The sequence below is a fragment of the Neovison vison genome, chromosome 3, assembly GCF_020171115.1.
Source record: "Neovison vison isolate M4711 chromosome 3, ASM_NN_V1, whole genome shotgun sequence".
Classification (NCBI taxonomy): Eukaryota; Metazoa; Chordata; class Mammalia; order Carnivora; family Mustelidae; genus Neogale; species Neogale vison.
Window position 1 is genome coordinate 225,474,044 of NC_058093.1, and position 27,787 is coordinate 225,501,830.

At 51.5% G+C, this 27,787-nt stretch overlaps 1 protein-coding gene and 1 long non-coding RNA gene across 14 annotated transcripts; one reads left to right on the plus strand and one right to left on the minus strand.

The window, feature by feature from the left end:
• Positions 1–105: 105 nt before the first annotated feature.
• HNF1A (HNF1 homeobox A) lies at positions 106–19,529 on the minus strand. Of its 5 annotated transcripts, XM_044244123.1 has the most exons (10): positions 18,227–19,529; positions 11,747–11,946; positions 7,663–7,849; positions 6,962–7,203; positions 5,965–6,116; positions 5,624–5,825; positions 4,703–4,894; positions 3,394–3,515; positions 3,162–3,306; positions 106–1,422 (listed from the first exon to the last, which is right to left on the minus strand). In XM_044244123.1, exons 1-10 carry the CDS (start codon positions 18,550–18,552, stop codon positions 1,295–1,297), a joined length of 1,896 nt encoding a protein of 631 aa, XP_044100058.1. In that variant the 5' UTR covers positions 18,553–19,529; the 3' UTR covers positions 106–1,294. The 5 variants fall into 5 exon arrangements, with proteins under 5 accessions (XP_044100058.1, XP_044100056.1, XP_044100059.1 ...); XM_044244121.1 differs by having other exon boundaries at positions 3,162–3,515; XM_044244124.1 differs by lacking the exon at positions 18,227–19,529 and adding an exon at positions 17,168–17,339 and having other exon boundaries at positions 3,162–3,515.
• Positions 16,417–27,787, plus strand: LOC122903344. Of its 9 annotated transcripts, XR_006383952.1 has the most exons (6): positions 16,417–16,752; positions 23,583–23,816; positions 24,099–24,258; positions 25,124–25,382; positions 26,398–26,484; positions 27,040–27,787. It is a non-coding gene; the product is annotated as an uncharacterized LOC122903344 (long non-coding RNA). The 9 variants fall into 9 exon arrangements; XR_006383951.1 differs by lacking the exon at positions 23,583–23,816; XR_006383950.1 differs by lacking the exons at positions 16,417–16,752; positions 23,583–23,816 and adding an exon at positions 17,561–17,707.

Here is a 27,787-nt window from a genome sequence, read left to right on the forward strand (position 1 = left end):
GACCCATCTGCCCTCAGGCCCCTGGCCCACCTTCACCTCCCTCTGCCCGCCCAACCCCATCTGGGCAATGTGTGGACAAGCAAGAAGTTCCCGGTACTCATTTCCTCTACTCCGTTCCTCATTTCCTTTACTAAAAGTTAAATAAATGTACAGGTTCGCCCTTAGCTAGCTGCAAGCTGCAGGGGGCACTGGTTGTTCCCTGGCCCTGTCCTCAGTCCCAGGGTGGGAGCTGTCTGCAAGGCCAGGTGAGGTGTGGCAGCCCCAGGGGGAGGGGGTCATGAGGCCCTGGGTTTACACAACTGCCTTGCCTCTCCTGGTGGCACTCGGGACCTCAGGCTCCTGGGTGTGGCTGTGAACTGCCTAGACCTTCCCCTCCTTCCTCTGGGCACCTCAGCTCTGCCACGTGCTCAGGCGTTGGTGCCCTCCGAGCTTAGCGGCTTCTCCCCCAAACCAGGGAGGTGCTGCAGGGCCCCACAGACCAGAATCCTGACAGCACCAGGCGCAATCGCAAGGCTCCCATGGGGCAGGGATGACTTCCTAACCCTGAGGGGGACTTTCCCATAGAGGCAAGATGCCAGGCTGGCATTAGAAGGTGTGATACCCAAGGGAAAGAACAGCCAAGAAAACTGGCTATCTTGGAGGCCAGGGAGAGGGATGGTCCAGGACAAGAGAAGCTGGAGAGCTGTGCATGCTTTCACTGCTAGCTTGAGCTCTTCCGGTGGTGGACATCAGAGTAGCCACTTGGGGAAAGCTCACGCAATTGGGGGATGGGGTTGGTACAAATGGGCATGTGAGCCTACAGCTGGAAGGGGAGCAGGGTGAGGGGACTGATTGGGACACAGAAGACAGGGTGGGGCCATAGGGACTCTGAGCTTCTCGGAGCTCAGTGAGTCACAGCTGCACAGCCTCGTGTCCTGAGAAGTGTGGTACCCTTGGGAGTTCCAGGGCTCTCTGCAGGTACAGGCTGGGGGTACCAGAGTCCAAAGGCTGCCCCTTTCTGTTCCAAGTGACAGATTTGACCCTGAGCATCAGGTACAGTCCCTCCGTGTCTTGCTCTGCTTCCCAGCTCTCCACAGTCCCCTCTTGTGGACGGAATTAGCCCACCTGGGGTTAGCGAACCCTGGAACCCCTTCTGACGCTGACAGAGCAGAGTAGGGACCAAGGCACAGTTTTCTAGGGCAGACTGCTGTCCTGTGGCAGTGAAAGTTTCACAGGTGTAGATGTCCCCCTCACCCCCCAAGCAGGCCACGCAGGCTCCAGGCAGGGCCCAGCCCCTGGGAGGCGGTCGCCATGGTTACTGGGAGGACGAAGCCATCTGCGTGGAAATGAAGGTCTCGATGACACTGTGGTTGGATGGCAGCAGGTGGCTGTGGCCATTGTTGGAGTCGGAGCTCTGGTACAGCACCAGGCTGCTGGAGGACACTGCAGGGGCAAGTGAGACAGCTGGCTGCCGGCCAAGCCCTTCCTGAACCCACCTCGCCCACCCATTCCCCATCCCAAGGAGCACTTGGCACAGAGGACACAGGGCCTCACCACTTCCTGAACTGCCACAGATAACCAGACCCCAAAACCAAACCTCTGTGCTTGGCTCTCATCAACCCCCAGCCAGGCTCTGGGGCCCCCCAGGGAGTGGCCACCTCAGGACATTTTAGTGGAAACATTTGAAAAGCCCTGGTGAGATGGTGTGGTTAGTTGCTAGGCTACGGTACAGTCACCGAGCCAAACATTGAAGTGTTGCAGTGGTGATGTTTTGTAACTGTGGCTAACACCTATAATCCATTGCGTGGAAGTGATGGAGATTTCTCTTGATGACATGAGTGGGTCTCCTGTAATCAGTTGAAAGCTTTAGGAGCCAAAGCTGAGGTTTCCTAGAGAAAAAGGAATCCTGCCTCAAGACTGCAGCATGGACTCCTGTCTCTCTTGCCAGCCTGCTGGCCTGCCCTACAGCTTTCCGACTGCCAGGCCCACAGGCATGTGAACCAGTTCCTTAAATATACATGTACCTATGTCATTGATCCTCAAATAGTGTAGGGGGAGCTAGGGCCACTGACCACCTGCAGTCATAGATATGTAACTAACTTTTGACTCCCCAAAAACTGAATTACTGACAGCCTACTGTTGACCCAGAGCTGTACCAATAACCTGAACCATCAGCACATATCTTGTACCCTCTAGATATTATATACTGTATTCTTACAACAAAGTAAACTAGAGAAAAGAAAAAGTTATCCACATTGTAAGGAAGAGAAAGGACATTTATCATCCTGTGCTATATTGAAAAAAAATGGCGTATAAGTGGACCCGTGCCATTCAAACCCTGGGTGGTTCAGGGCCCAGCTGTATTCCTCTTGGTTCTGTGTCTCACCAGAACCCTGACTGAATCTGGTGGCTAAGAGAATGGGCTTTGATTTTGGACCCAGATGCAAATCCTGACCCTGCCACCTAGGCAGTGTCAGAGGCAAGGCCAAGTCCTTCACCTCCTGAGCGTCTGCTTCTCGTTTGTAAAATGGGGTGACGACTCGTGCCTGGTGGATAAAGCATGGAGCCTGGCCCATGGAGCCCCGAGTACCTGTCAGTGCAGCCACGAGGGCTGGATGGGGGAACCTGAGGCCCCCAGAGGAGGAGCGGCCGCCCACAGTCACACACTTAGCAAGTGATGACCCATGGCCCCAGAGCCCAGCAGCCTGACTCCCAAGTGCCCACTGTTCATTATTGCAGACGTCAGGCATCAGGGATGGAAGTGAATGGGTCAAGGGGGATGTGACGACCTGGAGAGCCCACACTCTATCGTTGCTACGTGGAAACACGAGTCTCCCAATTTTCCAAGAAAAACCAGAAACCATGATTTCTTTGTGAAAGCTAATTTTTAAAAAGTGGGCAACATACTCAAACAGTGCCAAGCCCTGAGCCCAACCAGCATGCCCATGAGCCGCTTCTGGTCCACGGCACGCCCAGCGTTCTGCTCCTTAGTACCCTCTACTGTCTCTTGCGATTACTTAATCTCTTTCCTCAACTGAGTCAGTGTGATAGTCACGTAAGATACGCCCATTTTCCTGTGGTTTCATACCCCTCTTGGCTCACTTCGGGGGAGCACAGGGTGTCCTCCCCTTTGCTGCACACACCTTCCTCCCCAGCTGAGGGAGCAGGGAAAGGCTGCTCACCGGTGGGGCTGGCACTGAGCCGGTGGGCTGGCTGCAGGTGCTGGATGCCAGCGGGGTCCTGGCTGGGGATGTGGATGGTGGTGGTCTGAGACGCTGGCGTATGCAGCCCGGACTCAGTGGAGGCCTCGGTGTCCGAGGCAAAGACCTGGGGAAACACAGCAGCCTCCTGAGCCCCGCAGAGGTGCCCTCTGGGAGGGGCCTGAGCAAGGGGCCAGGAGGGCCTGAGTCTTACCTGCTTGGTGGGCGTGAGGCTGGCCAGGGCGCTTAGGTTGGTGGTGTCGGTGATGAGCATGGTCTGCGGAAGCAGGCCTGTGTGGGTGTACTGGGCCACCTCAGGCTTGTGGCTGTAGAGTGCTGGCCAGGAGGGAGGAGAGAGAGGAGGATAAATATGTGGCACCCTGGGCCACGCTAGACCCCTCTGAAGGGGGCCTCAAAGCTGGGAGCTCTGGGGGAAATGGGGCATGGGGCCAGTAAATGGAGCAGTGGTTAAGGACTCAGGACAGATTTCCAAAACTGAGGGGCTAGATCCTTTCCCCAACTACAAGACCCTGCAGAGACTGGCTTGGTGGAAGGCTGGGGAGGCCCAGAACCCTCAACCCACACCCACCACCCAGGGACGACAAGTGTGAAGGGCAATGGGAGGCACAGTGCAGCTGTACTAAGTACAGGCCGTGGTGGGGAAGGCTGGCAGCCCGCTTAGGGGGTCAGCAGAGCAGGGGGCAGCATCACTCCACCTCCAGGACACCTCTCCAAAATGTAACCCAGAGTTCTGCCTACAGCCTAGCCCCATGACTATGCACACAGACACCAGCAGAAAAGCACTTGAACTACATATTCTCACATTGACTCAGATGAAACCATACACACACAAGTATGTGCCCTCAACCAAACCCACACAGAGACACAGGCCCACAGGTCTTTAGCCCTAGTTCCAAATTCCAGAAAGTTCTGAAAACCAACAGGTTTTTGTAAAGCCATCAGTTGAGCTCATCTGGTGGCAAACTCTGACCGGAACCCAATGGGAGGTTCTGTTAAGTCTTTGTTAACCCGCTCGTGGCTTTCTCCCTTCTGCAGAAGTCACAGGGCTTAGAAGACAGGACATTACCCCAAGGCCTCCCGGGAGTGTGGTGGTATGTATGGTGGACACTCCATGTCTCCTTTCTAAAGTCGGAGAAGTGCTGAGTTCTGAGATACATGTGGCCCTGCGCGTTTCAGAGAGAGGACTCAGACCTTCCTCCTACACATGCGTGTGCATCCACAAACACCGATGGACACCCATATGCACACCCACTCACAGAAACTCATGTGCACACACGACCAATGCTCATTCACACCCTGACATATTCAGGCCCCCAGACACGCATCTGAACCCCTGCAGACCGCCTCGTTACCAAAACACACAAAAGCATGTGCCCCCAACATACACACACACACACACACACACACACACACAAGCTGCTAAGCCGCCCTGTCGCCTCATCTGCTCATAGACACCCGGCCTCTCCCACCACTTCCCCCAGCGTGGGTCTCGGGGTGCTTACCGTGGGGGCTCTGCAGCTGGGCCATAGTGGCCATGAAGGGGCTCTGGGCCACGTGGCTCTGCATGGGGGGCATGAGTGGCTGCTGGTAGGAAGGGTGCAGCGGCTGGGAGAACTGGACAGGCTGCAGGGTGGTGAGACTGCTGCCCATGCTGTTGATGACTGGTACACTCTGTGCCTGAGTGGAGGCCAGGCCTGCAGCGGGAGGAACAGGAGTTAGCCTGGCCGCCTACTGCCTCCATGGCCTTCACTGCCTCCACTGCCTCCACTGGCCCAGCACTCACCCCCGGACACTGTCCCTCCCTCCAGAGCCAGTGGGGTGGGGGAGGAAGGGGAAAGGCGACCAGGAGACAGCTTCACTAGGACCTGGCGCTAACTTACATGGTCTTAGCAAGCCACTCCCCACCTCTGAGCCTCTAATTCATCTTATGGGCAGGGGGTGTGTCCAGTTAGGTTCCCCGGAGACCTGGGGTTCCACAGCAGTGCATAGGCCCTGCAGCTTAACTCTGTCCCCCTCTCCTGGTAGCTCCCTATCTGTCAAATATATTCAGCCTCTGTATAATGGTTCTTCCAAAGAAAGTCTTTCTGGGCTTAAGAAAACTAAACAAACAAAAAACACCCAAAAACCTACAAGATTTTGATCTCCTTTTCCATGCCCGGTTTTCCCAAAGACGTTTTGCCTTCCGAGACACTATATAATGTTGTACTGTGTGTGCTGTGTGCCTCCCCACCCGGAGTCATTGAGATTTTGGTCTGTTTGGCTCCCTTGTGTGTCACTGAGGTGACACTGTGCCTGGCACAGCACATGTACTCAGTAAGTCTATGAATGAATGAATGAGTCCCAGTGGCTCCTCCGGCTTCTGGATCCTGTGGGGTCCCTGTGAGCCCTCCCACCCGGATGCCCCCCCATGCCCACCAACTTACCAATAACCAGGGTGGAGGCACCTGTGTTGGTGAACGTGGGGGCCAGGGAGGCAGGCTCACCAGGCCCAATGGCCATGACCCCAGGAAGTGACGCCATGATGAGATTCTGGGGCTGTTGGTTGAGGCCTGGGGAGGTCTGCTCCAAGCTGTGCAGAGCTGTCAGGGTGCTGACAGGGGGCAGGGGACCCCCAGTTGCTGAGACCTTAGAGGGGAAACCAAGCTGAGCCTGGGTGAGGTCCCACACTGTCTCCCTGGGGACCACTCCAGAATCTCCCAGCCAAGGGAAGGTGGAAGATGGGTCTGGACGGGTCTTCCTCCCCGTGGGGTGTGGGGACACTCACCAGTTTGGCATCGGTGCTCAGCAGGCTGTGGCTGGGCTCCAGGCCCGTGGGGGACACTTGGTGCAGGGAAGCAGACACTGTCACCAAGGGACCACCGCTGCTGGAGGGCACTTCCGCCCCCTCGCTGGTTGCTGGCTGTCCATAGCGCACACCTGGAACGGGAGCCGCGGCCAGCATCAGCACCCCACCTCCCTGCCCTCCGTGGCCTTCATCGCTCCAAACTGCCCTAATTAGCTGACTCCCCCCATCTTTCTGTGTGCGGCCAACAAACCTCACTTGAACCTCCCCCTGCCAGGTCCTGGGCTGGCTGCTTCCAACTTCCCGAAGGCAAGACCTGCATCTCACTAGCTCTATGGCCCCCGTGGGCCGGAGCTATGCGTGATAGGCAGGAGGTGTGCAATGAAAGACATTTGGGTCAAAATGAACGGAAATTGATGAACTGAAACTGCGGTGAACAGAGTTTAATAGAAGGAACCGGAATTAGTTCAATGAACTGGAATCTGGTTGAACTGAACCCAAAATGAATTGAAGTAGATTGAGCATGTTGGAGTTGAACCAAACCAGATCAAATCAAATTGGATTGAACTGAACTGAGCTGTACAAAATTAACTTAATTTCCCTGGATTATATTTAGCTGGACGGAGTGGAATGGAAGGGAACTCAGTTGGATTGGAGTGAGTTAAATAGAACGGAATTGAATCGAATTTAACTGAACTGAAAGGAATTGAGTTGAGTTGATCTTAAATGAATGACCTGAATGAAAGTGACCCGAGTCAAGTTCGACCAGATTGAATGGCATGGCGTGGTCACTGGGGTGGATAGGAGGGGACCAGATAGAGGATGGAGGGTAACGAGTAGAGGGGGGTGATAAGGAACCAAGGTGAAGTGCGAAGGGGTTTGGGTGGTTATTGCCGCTGGCGTGGTGCTCCCTAGCTCACCAGCCTGCCATCTGTCCCCTCTACCCACTATTTCATGCCCCCGCACACAAAGCACTCACCGTGGACCTTACTGGGGGAGAGGGCAGGTGGGGGCAAGCCCGGGGAACTGTGGGCAGGCAGTGTGGGGCCCGGGCCTGGCCCTGGGGGCGGCCCACTGTATGTGTCCATGGCCAGCTTGTGACGGAAAGCTTCTTCCTTGCGCCGATTGGCAAACCAGTTGTAGACGCGCACTTCCGTGACGAGGTTGGAGCCCAGTCCCTGGGCCTGCGACGGGGACACCCCCCTCTGGATGCACTCCGCCCTGCAGAAATGGCCACTCATGAGCCTCCAGGCTAGGCTCAGAGGAACTGTCCTCTCCTGGGGCTGGAGGTAGGGGAGAGAGTCCCAAAATGTAGGCTTCTCCCTTAGTATTGAGAGCTGGCAGATCTGGGTTCTAATCTCAGTGCTGCTGTGTGACCCTGAGCAAGGGTCTTAACCTCTCTTAGTATCTCCATTCATAAGTGAGCAAAATAGCCATAGGGTCATAATGAGGGTGAATGGAATAGCAGCCCCTCAAGGACTGCTAGGATGGGTGGGGAGTGGGTGCTAGGAATGGAGCTAGGTTCCAGACACTGAGCGGGATCTGAGTGCTCCTGGGCCAACAGCAAGAGCGCTCAAAGACTGGGAAGCCTCAGAACCCAGAGCCACCCTCCCCCAACCTCTCCCCTGCCCTGCCCCAGCCCAAACCGAGCCAGCCCTGCCGACCCACCAGACATCCTACCTGTTGCACTCCTCCACCAATGCCTCTCTCTCCTCCTTGCTGGGGTTCTTCTGCCTCTCATAGGCCTGGAACAGGATCTGCTGGGAGGCTGGACCCCACTTGAAACGGTTCCTCCGCCCCTTCTTGGTTGGCAGCTCATCACCTGTGGGCTCTTCAATCAGCCCACCTTGCCCTGCGTGGGTGAACTCTGTAGGCACACACACAGCTGTAAGCAGGGTGCTGGCCACTCCCACCTGGCCACCTCAATTCCTCCAACCACGCTTCTGATTCTTTCTCATTCCCAAGATCTTGAGCCAACAGAGCTTACAGCTAGAACATAGAAATCCAATCCAGTGATAACAAACAGCACGTGTGCCACCTGTCTCAACCCGTGCCCCAGGCAGACATCGCTAATCAACCCTTGCACAGTAGACTGAGTAGATTCAGAGCTATTTTAAACTCCTCAGATCTGGAAATCACACTTAACATGCAAGTGTTAGCCAGGAAAGGGGAGACCCAGCCAGCCCTCATCAGCTGGTTCCACCTTAATGGAAATGCTTAGATTCTCCCTGAGCAAGGAACCGAGAGACTAGAATGGATAAATGCAAAGCCATCTTTGGGGGAGGGGAAGCAGGGAGAGTGAGTCAGGGAGGGCAGACGCTGTGCCTTCACTATCCGAGTGGATGGGACCCTGGATGAGAAGGACATTAGAGGACAGCTGAGGCACTCTGAACAATAAAGTAAGTATGGACTTAACGATAGTGTGACAGTGCTGGTTTGTTAATCGTCCCAAATGTCCCCTACTCGTGTTAATAATAGGGAAAACTGGGTCTGGGGTAAACTAGAGTCCTCTGTGCTGCCTGCCCAGAAGGTCTACACTTGTCCTAAATTAAGAGTTTGTTATGTGTGGGGGCCTGGATGGCTCAGTAGTTAAGCATCTGTCTGCCTTCGGCTCAGGTCATGATCTCGGGGTCCTGAGTCTGAGCCCTGCATCAGGCTCCCTACTTGGTGGGAAGCCTGCTTCTCCCTCTCCCACTCCCCCTGCCTGTGCTCCCTCTCTCGCTGTGTCTCTATCAAATAAATAAATAAAATCTTTTTTAAAAAAAAAGAGTTTGTTATGTTAAAGTTTTACCTGCTAAGAAGGGTAAATTAAAGCCATGCTAGTTTTCTAAAAACACTTAGTGATAGTGCCTTCAAAGTACGTCATATACAATTCCAGCCACCTGAGACCCAAAGGATGTCCCTGTTGGGTACAGGTGGCAGGAACACTGGGTCCTAGGGCATTGGTATGTGTTGCTATTTCTGCATGAATAAGTAATCAGTGATCATTTTTGTAAGGATATATTAAAATTTTACCATAGTGGTTGCTCAGTAAATGTTCAATAACCTAATGTAAAGTAACCTAATGTTACTTAACCTAATTAACATAACTTTTTGGTATTTTCAGTTTAAGATTTTATTCATTTATTTATTTTAGAGAGAGAGGGAGAGAGCGTGTGCAAGCAGGGGGAGGGGCACAGGGAAATCCCAAGCAGACTTCTCACTGGGGCTTGATCCCAGGACCCTGAGATCAGGACCTGAGCTGAAAACATGAGACGGACACTTAACTGACTGATCCACCCTGGCACCCCAATTAACTTAATGTTTTAATCAGCCCCTTGATAAAACCAATATAGTTTGGGGAGGGTTGGGCAGAGGGAGAAAGAAGGTTGTTAAGTAGGTCCCACGCCCAGTGCGGAGCCTGACAAGGGACTCAATCTCGTGACCTCTAGATCATGACCTGAGCCAAAGTCAAGAGTCAGATGCTTAACCGCCTGAACCACCCAGGTACCCCTACCAATATCATCGTTTTAAAAAATAAGTTATATAAATGATCATCACAGCTTTAAAAAGTTGTGGGTTTTTTTGTTCAACAAAAATGGTAAATAGTAGATACTCAATAGATATAAACTGAGGTGGGACGCCTGGCTGGCTCAGTCAGTGGAATGTGCGACTCTTGATCTCAGGATTGTGAGTTCGAGCCCCATATTGGGTATGGAGAGGACTTAAAAATAAAATTTTTTAAAAAGGATAAATAAAGGGCACCTGGGTGGCTCAGTGGGTTAAAGCCTCTGCCTTCGCCTCAGGTCATGATCCCAGAGTCCTGGGATCAGCAGGGAGCTTCCTCCTCTCTCTCTGCCTGCCTCTCTGCCTACTTGTGATCTCTGTCTGTCAAATAAATAAATAAAATCTTTTTTAAAAAAATTTTTAAAGGATAAACAAATAAATAAATAAATATTAAATGAAGTATAGCTTGCTCTCTTTCTCTCTTTTAAGATTTTATTTATTTATTTGACAGGCAGAGATCACAAGTAGGCAGAGAAGCAGGCAGAGGGAGAGGAGGAAGCAGGCTCCCTGCCGAGCAGAGAGCCTGGTGCAGGGGCTCGGGTCCCAAGACCCTGGGATCATGACCTGAGCCGAAGGCAGAGGCTTTAACCCACTGAGCCACTCAGGCGCCCCGCTCTCTCTCTCTCTCGAGCTCACCTGCTTTCCTATCTTGAGAGTGTACTTTTCACTTTAATAAACTTTCCAGCTTGAAAAAACAACTTTTCACCTTGTAAAAAATAGATAAATAAGTAAATAAATAAGTGAATATTAAATGAGTGAACAAATCAATATGTGAATTTGAGGACTTTAACATTTTAATAAATGTTTAGGAAGCATAGGAGCAAATAGTTGATTTTTTTAATTACCATACATGCAAATTGTCACCAGGTCTTCATAAGGAGCTATGGGAATATCTATCAAAGATTTTCAAATACATACTCCCTGACCCAGAATCCCACTCTTAGGAATTACTTTACAGACAGAGTCTTGTGTGAGCACGTCGTCTATGAAGCAGTTGGTTATAGCAGCACATTGGAAAAACCCTAAAAGTCTAAAAGTCTTTGGTAGGGAGCCAGTTAAACAAATAACAGTGCCTCCAAATAACAATAGCCAGCAGCTCTTCAAAGAGCACAGGGGGAAAAAAAGAAAAAAAATATATGTATGTATGTGTGTATTATATATTATTATACATTATATATTGTGTAGTATATGCATAAAATATCTCTGGAAGGATGCATGAGACCAGGAATGTCCATTAGGAGGACACCTAATTTTAATTGTAAACTCTTTATTTTCCCCTATTTTTTAAAACTAATATGTAGTACCCTTTTTTAAAAACGTGGGTAATTAATAAAAGAAATTTTTAAAAAAAATTTTTTTAGGGACACCTGGGTGGCTCAGTTGGTTAAGCGTCTGCCTTCAGCTCAGGTCATGATCCCAGAGTCTTGGGATCAAGTCCCACATCTGGCTCTCTGCCCCTGCCTCTCCCCTTGCTTGTGCGCTTGCTCGCTCGCTCGCTCTCTCTGACAAATAAATAAGTAAATTCTTTAAAAAAAAAAAAAAGTTTTTTACACATAGGCTCAAAAGTATGAGTGCACCTGGGATTTTGTGGGGTGTGATGTCTGAGTAAGGAAATGCAGCATTCCCTGAACAACAGAGTGGCTGATCTTCCCGAGCATACACCTTGTCTCTGAGCCTTTACTCGGGCCACTCCTTCTGCCCAAAACACCTTTCCCTGTGTCTCCATGGGCCAACATCCCACTCAGACTTCAAGACTTAGTCTGAAAGTTCTCCTTCTGGTGTGGTCCTTCCTGATGCCCTCACCTCCCTGTGGAAGAACAGATTTTTCTCTGGTCCTCTGTCAGCTTAATATCTTGAAAATCTTTATGTAGTACTATGCCCCCTGGGCCTGGCGTATGGTGATCGCTCCATAAACCCTTGCTGTTACTGTTGTTTTTATCGTATTGTAAAACATGTCTCGTTGCATCGTAACGATCTATTCTACACAGAGCTCCTAGAAGACAGGGACTCAATTCATCCATCCTCAGATGCCCGGGACCAGCCTACCCCCTCCCCCAGAGCGCCTTGTGCAGAACAAGTCATATGTGCCCATTGAATCCTGCTGACTTCTCAGCTGCCCAGTCCCGGTAACACAGGGGAGAAGCTTCCGGCCCCCACCCCCAAGCGGCAAAGAGTCCCGGGCCCTGCCAGGGAGGACAGGGCTGTGCTCATTACTTACGCTGGGCCACCTCTCGCTGCTTGCGGACGTACCAGGTGTACAAGGCGGCTCGCTTCTGCGTCTTCATGGGGGTGCCCTTGTTCAGGTGCTGGGACAGGTGTGACTGGTTGAGGCCGGTGGTGTCAACCACCTCCCTCTGTGGGATGTTGTGCTGCTGCAGGTAGGACTTGACCATCTTGGCCACGCGCCACGGATCCTCCCTAGGAGGAGGACAAGGACAGAGCCTGCTCAGTATGGGGGTGCAGGGGTGCAGGCAGGGCTGGGGGTTCTGTCAGCCCTAAGAGTGGGGATTGTGGACCGAAGCAGGTGCGGAGCCCCAGACCTACACCCAGACTCCAGGACAGCAAGGTAAGGGCACTCATGCCGGGTCATAGGGACAGAGGTGGAGATACAAACAGACTCATGCCGGAAGCTGTACGAGCCAGAGAGAGAAGGCCCTCACTTTTATGCCTCCTTTAAAGATCCTCCCCCCATCCTACCTAGAAATGTTATCTGTGGTTATGTCTTATCCACTGTGAGAGAGCTGTACACACTGTGAGGGCAGGAGCCGTCCGATTCTCAGCCCCGCAACTAGACCTGGCATAACGTATGCCTGTGGTGAATGCAGAAGTGAATGAAGGGTGTGTGGGTGCAGGTCGGGTAAATGGGATACCGGGGAATGAATGAACCAGAGGGTAGAGGGGTAGGTTATTAGGGGGATGGATGTATGGATGGTTGAAGGAGACCTCCTGGGGAAAAAATGGGTCTGAAAACAAGGAGAGAAACATGATTCTCTCACTTTATAGTTAGGGCCACTGAGGCTAACAGTGCTTGCGTTCTATCTTTTGCCCAAGGTCACAGAGCCAGTCCAGCAGAGTCCCCTCCCTCCTGAAGGGATTCCGTTCTAAGTCAGCCTATCAGGTAAAAATCACAGAAAGTCAAAACACCTTCTGAAGGACCCCTGGGTGGCTCAGGAGGGTGAGCCTCTGCCTTCAGCTCAAGTCATAATCCCAGGATCCTGGGATCAGCCGACCTCAGGCTCTCTGCTCAGCAGGGAGCCTGCTTCTTCCTCTCTCGGCCTGCCTCTCTGCCTACTTGTGATCTCTCTCTCTGTCAAATAAATAAACAAAATCTTTCAAAACAAAACAAACAACAACAACAAAAAAACCCCACCTTCTGATAATCTATACTAAAACCTAGACTGTGCCCTGGCCAGTTTCCCTACAGCATGGTAGGGGGCCGGGGGAGTAGTTCCTGATGAAGGAGTTATGGATTGGTATTCAGAGCCTCCCTGCAAAAAATACATATATTGTGTGTGTTTGAGGGTGCTGGGGACAAGGGCAGAGGGACAGCGTCCTCTGCTGCTTTTCTGTGCTTTTCAAATAATGTAATATGATGTTAGACAATAGGCGACACATGCATATAGAACATTCTTAAAACTCAACTGCAAAAAAAACAGAAAGCAAACAAACCCCCAGCACTCTGAAGCCCACCCCGTACTGCCTTTCCTCTCTGCTCAGTCCCAAGCCGCCAGCCTGGCCTCCTTGACACTGCCCTTCTCAGGTGGGAGAGCCCAGAGGCTTTCAGCAGCCCTGCCCTGTGACTCCCTCTTTTTTATCAGCAGTTCCCATACACGTGGGTCGGAAAGGGAGACAGGGAGGGTCAGATCTGAATTGGTCAGCGATCGGTACCGCAAAATCCCAGTTGTGTAGAAACGATAGGTGTGAGAACCCTTGTTTCTTGAGTATTTCCCATGAACCAGGCATTGTGCTAAGGGCTGGTCGTGTAAATCTTACCATAACCCTGGGAGGTAGGGACTACTTGTGCACCTGTTTCATAGATGGGAAAACTGAGCCTCAGAAAGCCGACCTAGCAGGGACTCCAGAATCTTTGGCTTTGCCCAGATCCACCCCCACCCCCCAGCTCTCCCTGAGCTCTTCCTCCTCTCTGTATTCAGGGGCTCCTGGGATCCTCTTTCTCCACCCCTCCCCTGCTCCCCGGGTGCCAGTCAGAGCCTGGAGGGAAGGGCAGTACAAAGTCCAGCCTTTGCTTCCAGGCAAACATGTTTATCTGACTCTGGAGCCAGACGGACTGCCGATGGCCTCCCTCCTCCCCCTAGCCACAGGCATCACCCTCCTGAGCAATCCTCCCTCCCTCCCCTCCCCCTTCCCCCTAGAGAGAGAAAGAGCTCAGTCTCCCGCTCAGCCTGGCCTCCGTGGCTCAAACTGAAGACTTACTGTCTCATCACTGTCCGTTTGACACCGTGTGTGTGTGTGTGTGTGTGTGTGTGTGTGTGTGTCTCTCTCTCTCTCTCTCTCTCTCTCTGTTCTACTTTTTCTCTGCCTGGCTCTCTCCCTCTCCGCCTCTCCTGTCTATGTGTCTATCTCTGCTGTTCTCTCTGTCCCTTCCTCCCACCCACTTCCCACCACACACACTCACTCAGTCAGTCACCCTCAGTCTCCAGACACCTGACTTTCCAGGACAGTTTCCCCAACCCAGAACTAACAGGCCACGTCTCCAGGTAGCTCCTGCTTTCCCTCTAATGGGTCTAAGAGTCTAGCCAACCTGGCTTCCCATCCCAGCATGGCGCCCTAGCATGTCCTGCATGTGTGCCCCGCACACTCACGGTGCCCATGGGAGGACCGACTGAGTTTCAGATAGGAGTGAACCACATAGAGCAGGGCCTGGGACATAGTAAGTGCTCAGTAAATACAACAATTTGTCACCACCATTATCATCATGGATGATGTGGCCATGGGACCCCCCAGCCCTGCCGCAGAGGGAAGAGGGCCGAGAAGAGGTAAAGATCGGCCCACATCTCCTCCTCCCACCTCCGACGGGTTCTGGGAGGGGTCAGGCAGAGTTTCAAGACTCTGGGCCTTTGGCTTGCTGGCCCCTGGGGTTTCAGAGGGTCCAAGGCTATGGAGCTCGGAGACCAGCCAGAAGGGCCACACGTCTGGAGGGACAGTGGAGTTCTCAGTGCTTGGAGGGGGGTGGTACAGAGAAGCTTCCCCTCTCAGGTTGAATTGGAGCTCTGCTACTCACTATCCATGCAGTTAGGACCTTGGCAAATTGCTTCACCTCTGCATGCCTCAGTTTCCCCAACTATGATACGGGGCTAAAAAAAATTTCATAGGTTGCCAGGAGGAGAAAACAAGTTTAGCGCATTTGTAAGCAGTCTCATGATCTCTAGAGCACCGCGTGGAAGGGAGTGGATGTGAGGTTAACAGGGAGAATGACTCCGGAGGATAAAAAGGGAAATAAACCTATCAAGGATGGCAGGCAGACTCAAGGACGCTGCAGAGTGGGGGACTAGGAGGATCCGGGTCCAAGTCCCCGCCTTACCACTTTGTAAATTACCTTGGGCAAGTCACTTTGCCTCTCTAAGCCTTAGTTTGCTTATCTGCCAAATGGGACTATTGCTCATAGCAACAGTTTACCGCACTTACATGCTATTTAACCCTGTGGGTGTTATACCGTCTCTGCCTTGCAGATGAAACAAGGGCTCAAAGATGTGAAATCAGGTGCTGAAATTAGGGTGGGGCTGAGTTGGAATTTGAACCCAGGGAGGTTGGCCTCAGTCACGGATGTTAAGACTGTCCCACCTTGCCCACTGTCTTCCTGGGTCTCAAAGCCCTGATGCTCCCTGTTGGAGAGGATCAGAGTCCCTCAGGTTGAGGTTTGAGCTGCTCAGGGGCAGGGAGGACCCAGGAGGACACCAAGGAAGGAGCCCTGGGTACAGGATGCTCCCTCGGCCATAAGAGCAGATGTCCCTAGGGCTTCAGGGAATCCTAGCCACTGATGAATGAATTCATGCTGTGTTTTAGCCACTGGGCTGGATATCAGGGGTAAGAGTGGTGAACAAGGACACACTGGCCTTTCCTTTGAAAAACTGATGTCATGGCAGGAGACAGAAAACAGGTGAAAACAGATCATCTTAAGTACCGTTAAGGGACAAGAGAAAGTAACAGAAGATAGTGGAAGAGGGAAGTGTAGTGGGAACTACATTTACACGCCGGTCGTGAGGGAGGGAGCAAAAGGAGGAGAGGGAATCGGTCATGGGAAGATCTAGAAAGAAGTGCCCAGGCAGAAGGAGTAGCACACACAAAGGCCCTGCGGTGGGAATCAGCAAATTCCATGTAACTAGAGGAAAGTGAGTAAGGGGCAGAGGGCCTGCAAGAAGAGATCAGGGAATCAGGGCAGGGAATTTGAGTTTTCGTCATTGGCCAGCTAGGGAAACTAAGGCAGGAGAAGAGACTTGCCCAAGGTCACACACTGAACAAAGAGTGGAAGTCTGAGGGAAGAGCTCGGTTCCCGCTGTGACCTCAGGCATGAAGCACCCCAGTGGGGAGGCCCCCAGGACCCACCCAGCCTCTTCCCACTGTCTTCTCCAAAGAAATGGCGTCCACGGGAAACCCTGCCCCTGCACCATCCTTTCCAGCCTTAAGCTCCCCAACCCAGGGCTGTCCAGGACTTCATCAGGGGTGCCCACCCCCAACTCCCTCCTGTGCCCGGAGGGTAGAGCCCCGTTTTTTTTCCCCTCGGGGCGTTTTCAGATCCCTTTTGTTACCTGAACAATAAGTAACCCAGGTAGTTAGTTATAAACTCCGCAGGAACAAGGAGCTGGTTGATAATTTATAGCAACATCTCAAATTTAAATGGAAAGTAAATAGCATGCTGTTAGCATTAAAGAAAACCCAATCGGGGCAGGCGGGAAGCACTCTAGCCTTACTGCAGCTTGGGGTGCCTCACTCTCTCCCCTGCCCCTTCTCCCAGCTGGGAGAGAGCCCCTCTGCCCTCCGGGCTTTCCTGCTCCCCTGGGCTTCTCCAGGCCTCTCCATCTCCCCCCATGCCCCTCTCTCTCTCTCCCTCCGTGGCTCCTTGCTCTCCCTCAGCTTCCAGGTCTCTGCTGGTCCCCAGGGAGCACTTTGACCTCTGCTCCCCCATCAGGTGCTGTGGATGAAGCCTCACCCCCAACCCACCATTCCACCAAAGGGGCTGATGATCCAGAGGCCCCACCCAGCCAGGTAAGAAAGGCCTTGGTACCCCCTGCCCCCACTCCCACTGGAAAGCCCCCAGTCCCATCTGGGGCCCAGAGCAGGTCTGGCGCAGCCCCACCCTGTCCTTGTCGCCCTGGCTCTGGGTCTGGCAAGAACTGACTCTCTGCCCCTCCCCTGCAGCCCAGTAGGGCCCTTTGCCCTCTTCTTCCTGCCAAGTCAGGGGGCCCTGGCTGCTCCCCTGCCCCCTGCCCAGGCCCTCACAAGTCCGGGCAGACCCTGAGGCCTCCCCCCACCCCAAGCTGGGATCAGGACCTTGGACAGAAAAGAGATGGTCCCGTAGAGAGCCTCTTTGGGGCTTTTCCTCCCACTGCCCAGTCACGGCAATTGAGAGACCAAACAGAGTGGCTGTGGAGTCCCAGCTGGGTGGCCATAGTCAAGGTACCTCCCCTCTCTGGGCCTCAGTTTCCTCATCTGTGAGGCAGTTATCCCCAGCTTCTTTCCAGCATTCATCTTGACATTCTCAGACCATTTGCATGTGAAACCCCAGCACAACAGGGTCGGACTGTTAGAATTCCAGCTTAGGAGCCTTTGGGGAGGGCGGTCCCTGCAGCCCCTAGACCCCTACCCCTCCCACTTCTGCTGGGTAAGAGGTTGGTTGGTTGGCCCAGGCCTCCCCAGGTCACCATCTTTACAAGTTAATGATCACAGGCCTTATCAGAGCCTTTTACCATTTATAAATTTATAAAACAAAAGAAATAATAAAGCTCGTGGGTAATTAGTAACCAGGTCAGCTTCGCTGAGGAGAGGGGAGGCAGCGGGCTCAGACCCACCCAGTTCTCCGGGAGGGGAGTTGGGGAGCCAGCCAGTGGATGGGGGTGCACAATGGGGAGACCTCTCATGGTGTGTGCCAGTGAGGTTGGGGGGGCCTGAGGCTGTGTAGGAAAGAGGAACAGGTCCTGCCCCGAGGCTCCAACTCCCTCAGGTAAGATCTGGGCTTTCCTGGCTTAATGCTTGGGTCCCTGGGTGGCAGAAGGAGCCCCTAAAACTCCAGCCTCGGCCCTCCTTCTCACTAACCATGCTTCCTGGCCCCAGAGCCTGCAATCTTGAGTGCTTAGTGGGGAGGTTAGGGTTTGGGGAGTTGAAAGGGCCATGGTGGCTAACAATTCCCTCCCACCCTCCAGTTCTCCAGGCACATAAATTCTAGACATGCCTGCTTTTCCCCGATCTCAATGCTCCCCTGGGGAATGCCCTTACTGCCCCAGCCCTGGGTTGAAAGCCTTGGCTCGTGGGGCCTTGGGACTTTGCAGAGGGCCAGGCTGGGGGGCTGAGAGGCTCTGGGCTGGGAGCAGGGATTCCCCGGAGCTCTCATGGGCCCCGTCCCCAACAGCCAGGCTAAAACCTGCAGGTTGGGGAACTCTGGACTCAAGAAAGGCTAGTTAGGAGCTGGGGTGGGGGTCCTGCCTGGGTTCCTTGGATGCTGGGACAGGGGAGGGGTCCTTACTGCAGCAAGGTCTCCACCACGGCTTTCTGGTGGGCTGCTTCCTCAGGGCTGAGGTTCTCCAGCTCTTTGAGGATGGGCGGCGTGAAGTCTTCCCCATCGTCGTCCGTCTCGTCCTCGGAGCCCCTCGCTTCCCCCAGCCCATTGGGCAGCTCAGCCAGTTCCCCCCGACTGCCGCCGCAGGATTCCCCCTTGTCCAGGGAGCCATCTCCAGCCAGCAGGCAGGGCCCCGGCTCACCCAACGCCTGGATCAGGGCCTCCTTGCTCAGGCCGGACTCGAGCAAGGCCACCAGGAGCTCCGTCTGCAGCTGGCTCAGTTTAGAAACCATGGCTCCGCCACCGCTGGGGCCACAAGGCCTAGGGCCACCAAACCGGCGGCCTTCCCCACTGAGTGGGCCGTCTCCTTGCTGGCCGACCAGCAGGCAGGCACAAACCAGGCTCCTTTCACCTACTGCCCCCCCAAACCCCACAAACCAAGCCCTGTGGGCACCCCCAACCCCCAACCCTGGCCCCAGCGGCCAGTGAATCAGGGCCCCTGCCCGCTCTGTTTACATTGGAGCTGGGGAAATTCTCCAAGGTTCATATTTATCCGTGTGCTTAGCGAAGGGACTGAACTTTGGACTTCAGCCCTGCAAAGTGCGGGCCTCATGGCAGTGCAGAGGGACGGGGGAGCCGAGGCCTTCAACGGGAGTGGGCAGAGGAGGGTGGGGGAGGCAGGAGGTGGGGGAGAGGGCAGCCAGAATGGAAGGAGCTGGGGGGCCACAGAGACCTTTAGGTGAACAGCTTTGGGTCCTGTCCCTGAGGACTTTGTAGGGGGCTCAGGCTGAGACAGGACAGCGAAAAGAGCAGGTTTCCCTTGGGAACTAAAGCCAGAAAGGGTTCTAGGCAGATGGGCCATCTCTCCTCAAGGTCAGGGCTAGGTCACATCCATTTTGGGTGTGGGATTCACCTCCAGGCCTCCCCATAAGAAAGACATGTTGACCTAAGTCTATGCTCATCTATAAAATATGACATTGCCTCATTGTATCCCCCTGAGAGCTGTGAGTAGGTACAGGGGTTATCCCCATTTTACAGACCAGAAAACCAAAGGCTCTGAGAGGTGAAACAACTTGCCCAAAGCCTCAGAGCTAGCAAGGGACCAAACTTGGAAGGTGGGAACAAGGCAAAGCCGGGCAGGCACTTGACTCATGTGTAAATTTTAAGGGGGCATTAGAAAACTCAGTAATTAATGGAGCACCTGGGCCTCTGCCTTCAGCTCAGGTCATGATCCCACAATCCTGGGATCGAGCCCCACACTGGGCTCTCTGCCCACTGGGAAGCCTGCTTCCCCCTCTCTTGTCTGCCTACTTGTGATCTCTCTCTCTGTCAAATAAAATCTTTAAAAAAAAAAAAAAGCGCTCAGTAATTGAGAAAAATTGTATTTTTATACAGTATAGTAAAAACCAAAATAATGCAAACCTCAAAAAAGAATTAAAAACATACCCACACAAGAGCCTGCATGTGAATGTTCATAGCGGCATTACTCACAATAACCAAACTGGGGAGAAAACATAAATATCTACCAATGGACAATTGGTGTGAGTAAGATACAGTGCATCCATGGTGTGGTATGGTATGGTACGGTATATTATTTGGCCATAAAAAGGAAGGAAAGGTAAATACTCGCTAAAGCATACGTGGTCCTTGAAAGTATTGTGTGCAGTGAAAGAAGCCGGTTGCAAAAGGCCACCTATGATTCCATTTCTAGGAAATGTCCAGAAGCGGCAAATCTATACAAAGTCAATGACTGGTTGGAGGTGGGGTGGGACATTGTTGGGGAGGGGGAGGGACTGCTTCACGGGTATCAGGATTTCTGTCGGGATGATGAACACATTCTGGAATTGACTAGGTGATGTCTCCCAACTCTTGAGAATAACTAAAAACCGATGAGTTGAGCACTTCACAGGGTGGATTTTATGATACAAAAGTCAGTAGAATATGATTTTAAAATTCAGGCAAAAATATCTGATAGGGACGCCTGGGTGGCCCAGTCGGTTGAGCATCTGCCTTCTGCTCCGGTCGGTTCCCGGGTCCTGGGATCGAGTTGCTTATCCAGCTCCTTGCTCAGCGGGAAGCCGCTTCTCTCCCTGCTTGTGCCCTCCCTTCCTCTCTCTGGCAAATAAATAAATCAATCTTTTTTTTAAAAAGTCTCTGATGGGGGCGCCTGGGTGGCTCAGTGGGATAAAGCCTCTGCCTTCGGCTCAGGTCATGATCCCAGGGTCCTGGGATGGAGCCCCGCATCTGGCACTGTGCTCAGCAGGGAGCCTGCTTCCCTTCCTTTCTCTGCCTGCCTGCTTGTGATCTCTGTCAAATAAATAAATAAAATCTGAAAAAAGTCTCTGATGGACAAAATACTACAATACTCCCCTAAGACCGAGAGTTCCATGCTCCATCAACTGAGCCAGCCAAGTGCCCCTAAAATGCAATTTTTTTTTTACATAGCTTTGGCTTTATTGAGGTATAACTGACAGACAAAATTGCAATATATTTGAAGTGTACAATGTGATAATTTGATATATGCATACAGTCCCAGCAATTTTAGGAGCAATTGACTTTTCATTAACATAAAATGTAATAATTGTTTCAGGGGTACAGGTCTGTGAATCATCAGTCTGACACAATTCACAGCACTCAGCATAGCACATACCCTCCCCAGTGTCCATCACCCAGCCACCCCATCTCTCCCCTCCACTCCCCAGCAACCCTCAGTCTGTTTTCTGAGATTAAGAGTCTCTTACGGTTTGTCTCCCTCTCTTGTCCTCTTGTTTCGTTTTTCCCTCCCTCTCCCATGATCCTCCTGTCTTGTTTTTCAGATTCCAGATATGAGTGAGATCATACGACAATTGTCTTTCTCTTACTGACTCTGCTTAGCATAATAATACTAGTTCCATCCATGCACACCCATTGCAAACGGCAGGATTTCATAAAATAGCAGAATTTTAAAATAAGGAAAGGCTGTAACCCTCATTCGCCTTGCCCCTAATCCCAGCCCTGTGCAAGAACGCCTCCCACCCACCCACATACACACACACCCCTCTTCCCTGTTCCAGTCAGATCCTTGACAGAATTCCTGAAATTTGTCCCCTAGGGTGGCCCTCAGTGCCCAGAAGGAGGAGTGCCGCCATTTCCGGGAGTAAGCAGGGTGGTGGTGAGGGGGTGCACCTCAGGGCTCTGCAGAACTCTGGTCATGACTGTGCGGGCCAGGCCAGCACGGACCAAGGGGCGCTGCTTCACTGCGGTAACTGCTTTCCCTGTCTGTTGTCTGCCAACCCCCTTACCGGGGGCTCCAGTCCTGCCTTCCCTGGATTATGCCTTTATTGTTCTACTCCCCTTCTTGCTTTTTTTTTTTTTTTAATAGATTGATTTATTTTAGAGATGAGGGTGCAGAGGGAGAGAAACTGAAGCCAACTTCCCACTGAGCGCAGAGCCACGCGTGGAGCTCTATCTGACGACCCAGAGCTCATGATCTGAGCCAAAACTGAGACTCGAGAGTCCATTGTTAACTGACTGAGGCACCCAGGTGCCCCTTCCTTCCACCTTCTAACACGGTCCGCAGTATGTGGCTACTGAGTACTTAAAATGTGGCTAATGCCTCTGGGTGGAACCCTGTTTTGGGTGTATTGAGAGAGCGAACATTTTTAAAACAGTGGCTCAGTGGGTTAAGCCGCTGTCTTCGGTTCAGGTCGTGATCTCAGGGTCCTGGGATCGAGTCCCACGTCGTGGGGCTCTCTGCTCATCAGGAAGCCTGCTTCCTCCTCTCTCTCTGCCTGCCTCTCTGCCTACTTGTGATCTCTCTCTCTCTCTCTCTCTGTCAAATAAATAAGTAAAAATCTTTTTAAAAAGAATTCATCTCCCCAGTTTCTTTTTACTTTTGTAACAGTACTGCTGGGAAATTGTAAATTACATTATGTGGCGGCTCCTATTTCTGTCTGACCTAGGCTCTGTAATTGACTTATGTGTTGTGTGTGTTACTTAGGGTCAGTTTCCCTCTGCTACAGTGTATAAGCCTCCTGAGGGCAGGGCTTTTTCCTTTGTCTTGTTCACTGCTGTATTCCCAGGGGTTAGAATATTGCCTCGTATATACATAGGGGGTGGCCAATAATTATTTGTTGAAAATGAATAGACAGCTAAATTTCACTGCAAACAGACCATGCATACTGAGCCATTCACGAAGTATAAGCGTTGATGATGCTTTAAATTCTCAGAACAACTCCACCTAGTAGGTACTGCTGTTCCATCTGCGGGGAATGGGGAGTGGGGAGGTGGGAACAGAGGCTCCAAGGGGTTAAATGACTTGCCCAAAGTCCCCGAGAGCCAATAGTCTGACTCTCTCCCCCAGTGCTTTTCCTCTGACGCAAGTTGCTCTGAGGAGCAACTCTGAGGAGCTCAGTGGCAGTCCCTTCACGGTCTCACTGGTCTCTTACTTGGTATCCCCTGCCAGGAGTCTGCCTGCTGCCCAGAGAGGTCCGCGGTTTTCACCTAGAAAAGGGAACCCGAGGGCGGGGCAAAGGGAGGGGCCTGGATTCTTCCGCTGCCTCCGTTTGAAATCTAACTGCTAAACCCTCCCGCAGCCCGGTGGCTAAGCCTGGGACTCCAGACTGAAGGTGCAATTGCCTGGGGATTAGGGGCAGAGCCTAATGGGCGCTTCTGCTCCCACTACTCTCAGAGGCTGCTGTCCTGGGTCCCCTGAGTAGGGGCCCTCCCTGGGATATGAAAAAGAAGACACATCAAGAACGTGACCCTACTTCTCCGCAAGCAGAAGAGGCTGCGCGTCCCCCAGTCAGGAGACAAATCTAAACAGGAGACGTTTGCCTTCTAGAGAATGACGCAGACCCTAGTTTGAGTGTCACGGTCCCCATACACCACCCCCAGCCCCGCCCCTGGGGGGCCTCAGGCACGTAAGCTACCCTTTCTTGACTCGTCTATAAAACAGAGGTAGGGTTGCTTAAGACAACTTTCTGTAACAAGCATGATGCAGATCCCAAACTTACTTGGTCCAAGGCACCCGTTGTCTCTAAAGTACCTCGCGCTCCCACCTGCGCAACAAACAGTCCCCCCAATAAAACCTAACAGGTTTAGTAGGTATTTAGATCAAAACAACTCTTAAATATTTACGTCCTAACAGCTTAGAGGCCACTTGAAAAAATACACATAAATGGAAAGAAAAAGGTATTTTAGTTCCTTCTTGAATAATTGTTAACTACTATTAATGGAATGAGAGCTTGCTGGACTCTACACAGCTCAACCCTTGGGATTATATTGGGAATTACCACCCTCATTTCCTGTTCCACAATAATTTTCGTATGATACTTTTTATCAGAACTGTCAAACCACATCCTCCAAAGGAACGAAGCTCCAACATTCAAACTGCGAACTATCTTGTGCTAGCAGTTTCGCTCGGTGTCCGGCAGGTGTCGCTGTGGACCGCTCAAAAAATCCTCCGCAGCCCGAATCCTCGCGCTGTGGGGACGGTAGATAATACAGTACGTGGTGGCTGTGAGCTTTATTGCTATGCTTTCCTGGGCGAGCAGCGATTTGCAAAGGCAGAGTTCAGGTAAGGCATAGGCTTCCCCGTTGGCCATCGGAGACAGCACAGGAGGGATGCCCTTAACAGCCAGTCTCAGAGTTCCTCTCGGAATTCAGATACTACCCCAGTTCAGTCCCAACTCAGGGCCCACCTGTATTTCAAACTCCGACCATTCTTCCTCCCAGCCCCACTCCCCTTTCATTTATGTGGCTGGTATATGCGTTGTTCATCCGTTTTCTCATTTAACTCCTCAACAGCCTCACGTTGAGTACTCAGGTACTTTTTTTAAAGATTTTATCTATTCGGCAGAGAGAGCACAAGTGGAAGGAATGGTGGAGGGAGAGGAAGAAGCAGGCTCCCCACTGAGCCGGGAACCCATGCGGAACTCGAACTCGTTCCCAGGACTCTGATACTACGACCTGGGCCGAAGGTAGAGGCATAACGGACAGAGCCACCCAGGCACCCTGAGGTAGGAACTTTTATCCCATTTTACAGCTGAGAAAACTGAGGCTGTAAGAGGATATATAAGCAGCCCAGCTGGTGCATAGCAAAGCTAGGATTTGAACCCCAATTCCTCTGATGGCAGAATCAAAGCCCTGAGCACTATTCCATGCTTCTTTTTTTTTTTTTTTTTTTTTTTTTGAGGCAGTTGGCGCTCTCTAAATACTTGTTACTATCACTTTGATGGTGGTTCTTCTGGGTAATTACGCCTATCAGCCTTGTCACTTTTTTTTTTTTAAAGATTCTATTTATTTATTTGACAGAGAGAAATCACAAGTAGATGGAGAGGCAGGCAGAGAGAGAGAGAGGGAAGCAGGCTCCCTGCTGAGCAGAGAGCCCGATGCAGGACTTGATCCCAGGACCCTGAGATCATGACCTGAGCCGAAGGCAGCGGCTTAACCCACTGAGCCACCCAGGCACCCCAGCCTTGTCACTTTTGAGCTGGTTTTGTAGATTAAGAGACTACGATGCCCAGGAACAACAACAAAAAACAGGTCAGGAGCATAGACTTTGGCGGTGAGTGCCTGAGTTTGAGCCTGGCTCAACCACTTACAAGCTGTGTGACCTTGGGCAACTTGCTTAGCAGCCCTGTGCCTCAGATTCCTCTTCACTGGAATGGGCCTGAAAGTACCATCTGCCCCGTGAGTTGTTAGGGGGATTGATGAGGTAACAACACACACGCACTGTGCCTGGCATACTGTAAGCCCAGCACTGAACGATTGTCATTACGTGGTTATTAACATGAGTGCCCCACTCCCCTTGGGCAGGCTGAGTTCTCTCCTTTTGCAAAAGTTCCATAAGCGTCCCTGCCACCCATCCCATTTAACTCATAGGCCCTGATTCTGGCATTCAAGGCCATCAGGACCTCAGGCCCACCCCCTTCCCAGCCCCACTGTGAGCCATCTCCAGAGCACACCTGGAACTCCCTCACAACCCTGCTTTTGCACAAGTTCTTTTCTCTACCTGGACGCTTCCACCTGTTCGCCTGTGCCGAAGATCCTCCATGGTCTCCTCCTGACTCCAGCTATTGTCTGGCCCCGGAGCAAGACCAGAAGCAGCTGGAAGCCTTAAGACTGAGGGTTAGAAACACAGGTTCGTGTCTCCTCACTCAGAGGGTTTGATTTCGTAGATCCGATGAGGCCCAAATATACAAGCTCTTTCCATCAAAGGGCAAAGAACTCTGGTGTTCTCTGTATAATAGTGTTTGAGAAAGATGTGGAAGGACCCGCCCTTAGCTGTCAACCTCAGTTACCTGGGCTGGAAATGTGTCCACAAGCAAACAAACCAATAGTACAGTTAGGAAAGAAAAGAAAACTAAAAAAAAAAAAAATCGTAGCTGTGTGAGGTGATGGATTTTAGCTAAAATTATTGTGGTGATCATTCTGCAATATGTACATAAACTAAATCATTATGTTGTATGCCTTAAATGAGTAGTGTTTCATGTCAGTTGCAGCTCTACAGAACTGGGGGTGGGAAGTAGATTGTAGGGACAGTTGCACAATTTTGTTGAAGTATCTTAAAACCATTAAATTGATACTTTAAATGGTTGAGTATCTGAAAATATTATATGTGAAAATATTTCAGGAAAGCTTTTAATAATTTAAAAAAAAAAAAAAAGAAAAGGAGGGAGGGAGGGAGGGAGGGAGGGGGTCAAAAGGAAGAGGGAGACTCCTGACTGGCTCAGTCGGTTAAGTGTCTGCCTTTGACTCAGGTCATGATGTCAGGGTCCTGGGATCTGGTCCTGTGTGGGTCTCCTTGCTCAGCGGGGAGCCTCCTTCTCTCTCTCTCACTCTGCCATTCCCCCTACTTGTAGTCTCTCACTTCTGCTCTCTCTCTCTCAAATTAATTATTATTATTAATTTTTCTTTATTTAAGAGAGCATGAGAGGAGAGAGCATCAGAGGAGAGAGAGTCAGAGGGAGAAGCAGACTCCCTGCTGAGCAGAGAGCCCCCATGCAGGGCTGGATCCTGGGGATCCTCGGGACTTCGGGATCATGACCTGAGCCACCCAGGTGCCCCAATAAATAAAACCTTTTTTTAAAAAATTAAAAAGAAAAGGAGTCTCTGAAAGATACTGCGTGTATAATGAAGTGACTTGGTGTCTGTAGGTATGTCGGGATAAACCACAGTGAGCCAGATGGAAAGATGGTCTCCAAAGAGAGATCCGCAGTTACCTTGAAATAGTGGGATTTCAGGTAATTTTTACTTTTGTGCTTATTTTTTTCTATAAGATTGGAATAGTTTAACTTGAATACTTAATTTTTATGTCAAAATGAGGGGTTTTTTTTCTTTTTTAAGTAATCTCTACGTCCAACGTGGGGCTCGAACTCAGGACACCCCAGATCAAGAGCTGCATGCTCTACTGACTAAGCCGGCCAGGCACCCTAAGATAAAATTATTTTTATTTGAGTAGTAACTCCTCCCTGTCCCCCTCCCCAAGAGCCAGGCTCCCCAGGCTATGCTAGCACCTACCGTCTGTTCCCCATCTCAAGTGTTCATCTCTGGACCCTCACCTGGTGGCAAAACCCACGATATGTCTATTCCTGGGCACGTGGAGTTTGTAAATGCTGATCCTATGCTCCTGGAGTCTGTGCACAGCACATGCCCAGGAAATTCTTGTAGGATGGAGCCTAGTCCACGGTTTCTGAACCTGTTTCTTACAATTTTCTTGTTGTCAGTAAAACTAGATTGTAAACTCCGTGAGAGCAGGAGGACCCTGCCTTCTTTTTATTCTCCTTACCCCTGCCCAGTTCTGATACAGGCGCATAGTGACCCTCAAGGGTAGAACAAAGACAAGAGGCAGAAAAGTACCCATGGAAGAAAGGACCAGCCCCCGGCGCGCCTTCCTCTGCTTTGATGTCATCCTCTTCCTGGACAGCAGAGAGCGCTCTATTTCCACGCCAAAAAAAAAAAAAAAAAAAAGCCACCTCTGCCTCATCCCAGGAACTCACAGCACTGAAAAACTTTAGGATTCCAAGGCCCCGCCCTCATTGTTCCGGAATCAGACTGGCAGAAATTGACAGAGAATCTCTTCTTTGAACAAGACCTTGGGTAGTTTTCTCAGGATCAAGCAAATTGCAGAAAGGATCTCACACAGCTCCTTGGATGTGTTCCATGTGGCTTCCGTGCGTTAAGAAGCAAAAGCCAGAGCCCAGGGAGACTTCCTATAAAACAAGGACGAGGAATCAAAGAGAACAGATAAATATGTTAGCCTGGACTGAATGGGTCAGTCCCAGAGCGAGGCTGTGCTGCTGCCCACAGACTGAACTTGCCAGCTCTGTTATGTACGAGCCGCGTGCCTGGCAAATCCCCGAAGCATTTGCTGTCTTCACCCGGTGGTTGTGATCCTTCAGTGAGATACACCGCTGTTGTGTCTCTGCAGCAAGCAGACATCGATGGAATGTTAGTTTTCAGTCTAATATAAAAATACCTGGTGTTTTGGGGCGCCTGGGTATCTCAGTGGGTTAAAGCCTCTGCCTTCAGCTCAGTCATGATCCC